The sequence below is a fragment of the Centruroides vittatus genome, unplaced genomic scaffold, assembly GCF_030686945.1.
Source record: "Centruroides vittatus isolate TY-2023 unplaced genomic scaffold, ASM3068694v2 contig_250, whole genome shotgun sequence".
Taxonomy (NCBI): domain Eukaryota; kingdom Metazoa; phylum Arthropoda; class Arachnida; order Scorpiones; family Buthidae; genus Centruroides; species Centruroides vittatus.
This window is the reverse complement of record NW_027121584.1, coordinates 1,591,116-1,597,574: the sequence shown is the minus strand read 5'-3', so window position 1 is coordinate 1,597,574 and position 6,459 is coordinate 1,591,116. Positions and strand designations below refer to the sequence as shown.

General features: G+C 31.2%; 1 protein-coding gene across 1 annotated transcript in view; it reads left to right on the top strand.

Annotated features, from left to right (window-relative positions):
• Positions 1-2,993: 2,993 nt before the first annotated feature.
• Positions 2,994-6,459, top strand: part of LOC136971409 (putative leucine-rich repeat-containing protein DDB_G0290503) — a 49,408-nt gene continuing 45,942 nt past the window's right edge. Inside the window, exons 1-2 of the mRNA XM_067265863.1 lie at positions 2,994-3,737; positions 4,099-4,134. Coding sequence (XP_067121964.1) covers positions 3,006-3,737; positions 4,099-4,134 — 768 coding nt within the window. The 5' untranslated portion in view covers positions 2,994-3,005. The remainder of the gene's footprint in view (positions 3,738-4,098; positions 4,135-6,459) is intronic.

The window sequence follows — 6,459 nt, the reverse complement described above, 5'->3', positions numbered from 1 at the left end:
TTCCTTTTTTTTCTTTTTTTAGGTATTCCAAGGAATACCTAAAAAAAGAAAAAAAAGGAAACGTCTACTAAAAATGTAGTGAATAGGCCCAGTGTTGCTTGGGCAAAAGTAACGACAGCGAAGATTAAGATTATTACATTATAGCCAATCTCATCTTTTTTCACAGAATGCAAGAATTAGGTTTCCCTGTTTCCAGACTAATTAGAGAATTTTTAGATGGGACTGAAAAGATGTTCGATTTCCCGCAAAAACGCATCTGTGCCTGTAAATATTGCACGTCGCTTTTTCTTAACACTTCCATTGTTAACATTTCCCTGGGTTCATATCAGGACTCCATGATGGCCAATCAATTACATTAATTTTTTTTCAGCAAACCAATTTTTAGTTGACTTTGATGCATGAATGGCAGCATTATCTTGTTGGAATTGCCAATTTTCTCTCCCAATACGTGATCCAAAAGTTATTAAATTTTAACCCTTCGGGGATGGTGACCTCGTTTCACACTCCCCTTTCCAGAGCTGACCTTCCGTGAGTCAAGACAGTGTAATCTTTGTGTATTCTTTGTTGTATAACCAGTTACGAGAGTCTAACTAGTTTTTACTAATCTCTCCGACAATCTCTAAACTAGTCTAACAGATACAACAGTTCTTGATACAGTGTAAACAGAGAGGCCTTAAAACTGAAAACAAAAGTCACAGTCGCTAAGTTTCTAAGTTCAAAAAATGAATCGCCGCACCTGCGAATGACTCGCTTTGATTTAGAGAAAATTGATGCAGATACACCAAATGTCCATATATATATATTACAAACTTATTTCATTAGTAAAAGTGCATAAAATAATTCAATTTTATTGTTTGGGCTACAAACAGTTCAAATCCGTTACTTTTTAACCTTCAGATCTGGCAACTATGGTCTGTTGTATGTTGCTCAAGGCTAAGATTTCCCAGAATACTGGGGAAGAAGTGTATTAACAGTAGCCTACATTATTAACTATATTCCACAAAGAAAAGGAAAGATTCCATATGAAAAATAGTTAAAGTGAAAAGTGAGTTTAAGGCATCTCAGAATACTCGGATGTACTGTACAACTTATGTACATATCCATAAAGCACAAGTTTCAAACACATGCATCTGTTTGCTTAGTTGCCCACCATGAAAGCTTATAGACTAATTTTCCTCAAATATTTCCAAAACAATCTAGAATCGATTAATTTTATGGAAGAAAACCTCTCAAACGGCCGTACTCTTTAAACTGCACAAGTGCCAATGTTAAATTCTTAGGTTAATGGGTTATATTTACCTATGGTGCCAAAATGGCGGCTCGTCACTGATTCCAGCAAGGAAACAGTGGGACGCACATTCTGTTCTAACCTAACCAAACCTATTCTAATAATTTGATTGCTAATAATTATGATAATTTATTAGAATAGGTTAGGTTAGAACGTGCGCCCCACTGTTTCCTTGCTGGAATCAGAGACGAGCCGCCATTTTGGCACCATAGGTTACATTAACCAAAACAAGTCTCTGGCATTGAATCTGAATCTCCTCTAACGATTTCTATTTTTCTTTTTGGGTGTACTATAGATTACTCTCTATGAAATTTCAGGACTTTGATTATATATTTGAATTCAGGGGACCAAGACGAGTTCAACGGTACCCTATTTTTGGACCGGAGACGAAAAATAAAAAAGTTATCACACTTTTTTAATGCTCTCATGCAGACGGCACCGTAGTTGCTAGTATTGCCATCTTGCGGTAAAGTCTGCAAACCGTGACGTCGGACTACGGTCATCTCCCGGAGCGTTAAACACGCGATACGAGAGCGGAGAGAGCGACGCGACTTCCGATAATCGCGCGATCGCCATTTCGGTTAATGTTACTTATGGCAGCGAACATGGCGGCCCGACTGACCTCTCCTATGGGAGCCACTACAAGCCGCCATGTGCTAAACTAGTGATCGATTCATGGTAGTTCTTGAACAAAGTAAAAAAAGGGGGGAAACGTCTACTAAAGGCAATTTTAACGGCAAGCACGCGACTCCCGATCGCGATAGCGACGCGACTCCCTATCATCGCACGATCGCCGGAAAAAAGTGTGATAACTTTTTTATTTTTCGTCTCCGGTCCAAAAGTAGAGTATCGTTGAACTCGCCTCGGTCCCCTGAGTTCAGATATATACCCAAACACACGAAATTCCATAGGGAGTAATCTATAGTATACCCTTTTTTTTTATTTTTAGTTTCAGAATTGTCGAACTCACCTTTTTACTGATAGTTTTACTCGGCTATAATACTGTGGATAACCTGCAAATTTCGTTGGCAGAGGTCACCCACTCAAAATTGGCACTTTCCGTTCAATTAAAATTTCTTCGCATTAATAATAATATGCTTCCAACTTCGTTCCTCAAAGCAGAATTCACACACTCCGTGTCACAGTTCCAACTTAAAATCGTCTTTTCTTACCACATTTTCTACATTTTCCCGCGTGTTCAACGCAAACGTTTGTATTGCCACCGACAACAGCGCCACCTCTGAAATGATGTCATCTGCATCATTTTCTATCCAGCTCTTTAAAATGGATAGATAGCAGCAATTGACACACTATATTATTCTAGCCACTGTAACAATGCATCAAAAACGTTATGTTATCTCAAAGAGGAGAATTTCCATCTCAGGAAGCCTAAAATTGCTTCCAAAGGCAGATTATCAGCCCGAAAAACAGAGTTGACGACTATACGACTGCAGAAAAATTTTTATCAATATTAGCTTTAATGTATTTTGATATAAAATTTAATATTCTTAACTTATAATCGATATAATTAATTCTAAATAATTAGGCAATATATATCTACTATTAAATCTTCAGACAAAAATATATTACATAATATTCACGCTAGATGTCGCGATAGTGTGTGACGTAGAAAGGAAGGAAATTTTGAATGTGAGAAACGAAATGTCAAAGAGAAAGAAAGAAAACTGATTAAGGTGATATTTATATATTGTAGACAATGTATTATTCTCATTCGTCCCCACTCCAAGAAATTTCTCCGACATCGAGATGTTTTGGAAATTCAAATTTGAATATTTCGGATATAAAGAATTATTTATCATTTCAGATTGAGGAAACGGATCAGGAAATAGATAAAAATGCAATAAATACGTATGGAGCAAAACTACAGCAAACGCCAAGCCATTCAAATTTAAAATCGAATATAAATCCACGTACAAATTTTACACGTGGTAGACGTAAAGATAAAGACCGCTTTGAAATAAATCGTCAACAAATGCTTACAAAAATATCGGAATGTAGCTTAAATGAAGCCGATTTTACTAATTCTAATAAGGAAAACGTTCCTTTCAATTCAATAGTAGAAACAAAAAGTAGTTTAGAAATTTCACCTGGTATTAATTTTACAAAAGATTTATCTTTAGATAAAGAAGTTAGCGGCAGTCTGTTCCGAGAGTTTTCGCTTTATAATGACTTCTCGGCATCTGTTAGAGAGATGTTACGCGAACTTGGATTAAAACCTCCGGTTAGTGATCCTCTAGAAAACATTGAATGTAATTTAAGCATCGAGTGTATACCTAAGCCGTCGTCACTTTTAGAAAATACGGTTCTGATGAGTAAATTAGAAAAAATTGACTGTATTGTGCCGTCTTTAAATAGTTCGAACTTATCTTTGAGGAATAGATCAGCAAATCAAATACTTGATTTGGAAAAAGAAATATTTCGTAGAAAGGTCAGTATAGCTGAAAAAAATTCAGTTGAAAAAATATAACCATGTACTCTATATGATTGTATTTACCAAACTTCCATCTGTTATCTGTTGTTTTGTATAATTTAAAATTTTTAGATTTAATTTATAAGGAATATTTTAATTTTCAAGTTTTTTTAATGTTTCATAATCTAATAATATTTTTATTGTGGCTTTTTATATATTTTTTGCGTTATGTAATTTATTATTTCTGGTTACTTATCAATAAAGATTAGTCTGTTTTATTCCTAATTTAGTATTTCAATAACTAATTTAGAAATTTTTCATTAATATATATAAATTTTTATCATCTATTAATTAAAATTTTTTCTTTTAACATTTTTAGCATTGTGAACATTTAATGCAAGATTTACAACAAAAGGTATGGTTAATTATTTATTTTAATTAATATTAAATTTTATTGACAATAATTGTCTCCATTTAAAGTCATTTGATTGAAATAAGAATAAATGATATAAAAGAAACCTAATTCGAAGTACCTTGTTTATTCATTTTGAGAAATTTAAAGATGCATAATTTATAGAAAAATATAACCATAATATTTCTCTACATTTTATCCATAATACCGTATTTTACGGACTATAAGACGCACTTTTTTCTTTGAAAAATTGCCTCCAAAATTCAGGTGCATCTTATAGTCCGTAGCGTCTTATAGGTATTTTTTTAAAATATTGCTTAAAAATTAAGGTGCGTCTTATAGTCCATAAAATACAGTAGATATCCAGACAAAATAAAGATTAAAAGTATAAGTGTAATAAAAATCTGTAAACAGAAATATATTCTAATATCGTATTCAGACATTACTGTATATAATGTTGTTTTTATATTTTCATTTCTCGATCTTAACCTCATTTTTATAGAATAATATTTTGTATTTTTTTACAAAACTAGTAATTATTTTTCAATATATTTAAATGTTTGTTTTATTTTTTCGTCAAAAAATACACAATTTTAAAAGCACATTATACTTTTCACCATTGAAAATTTATAATGAGAAGTCAAAATGCATTAAATCTTTTTAATTAATGAGCATAGCAGACCTTATATGGATCATATATGATTAATAAATTCTTTAAAATATAAACTGTATATTTATTAGAGAGAGAACAAAATAAGCTGTTAATAGAGGTATGAAACTCAAAACGTATTTGCCATTTACAGATTAAATAGAAATGCAATGAATTTCTAATTCTATCTATTAAAGAAATATATTTAAAATGATTAAAAAAACAAGGAAACATTAATATAAACAGATATCATACTGGATGTATTTCCTGATAAAGCTGCTGAAGACTGCCTTAACTGATTTTCATTTCCAAAGGAAACAGCTCTATGGACATTTTGCTGTTCGTAAACAGCATATTGTTCGTAAACTATAGAAGCTTACTAATAGATATTTTCTTTTAATTTTTTTTTAAGACATATTTGATAGACATTTCTAAACACAGAATTTTTTGTTACCAATTTATACAAAAAAACACTATAAACAAAAAAAAATCATAGGACTACTTACCAACTTTGCAGAATTTGGACTGCCATTGCTTAAGTTTATTTTCATTGCAGAGTTTTACATTGGATGACAGACACATACAAAATGTGTCATGTGATTCCAGTTCAACATCACTCACCTCAGCCATATGACATCTCTGATGTATTTCCTGAGAACTTTCTTCTTGCAGAAGACTTTGCTCTTTTGGTTGAACTTTTAAGGTATTACAAGATAAAGCTGTCAGTGATGTCATATTTTTTAACACATCATTCACCTCTCTTTTGAATCTGAAGAGACCTTGGACCAGTTTGATAAACATTGCATTAGTTACATTTCCAGTAATACTGTAACAATCTACAATAAAACTCACTGAATTAAGATTTGATAACGATTTATTCTTCGGGATTAATTCCATAAAAATAGAACAAATAAATTATCAAATGTTGCAAAATTGTAGCTGATGTTATAAAATCTATAATATTTGAGGCAGTCAAAGACATATATTTTTAAGTACTTAAAAAACTTTACAAATACAGGTCCATTTAATGAAAACCATCTTAAATTCTGTCTCTAGTGCTTCCAAACCTCTCTCATTAGTACTGCAGTGGCTAACTTAAAGGTAAAAGTTACTAAACAGTTTTTTAATAAAGTAACGTCACCAGACAATGCACCCATCATATATATTATAATTTGTTTCATCTGTATGGTATTTTTATAGTTGCAATGACTCGTAAAGTTGTAATAACTCATAAATTATTTTAAAAACTTTATATTGTAATATGAATTAAAATACAATTAATAACAGAAAGAAATTTTTTTTTTTATTTTAATAACTATCAGTTATCTATAAAATCGATCACATATTTTTAAGAATTAAGAATGAAATTTTTTCTTTATTACATTTGTTAATTATATAAAGATAAAATCATAATGTTAAAATAGAAAACTCAGTCAACCATTTAATAGAATAAAAATTTGACATCATAAACTTTAAGAGAGTTGAGTGCCAACCATTCAGTCACTCTTAATCTAATATTCATCAAGCTTATGCGGTTTAATACTTTATAACACTTTATATTTAAACTGTTTTGGATAAAAATATAATATCTGATTTGAAAATAAACTGCTTTAGAAATGTACCTAACAAATTTTTTTCTAATTAATTGTTTTTCCATTGAACTACAAGATATTCGTGTT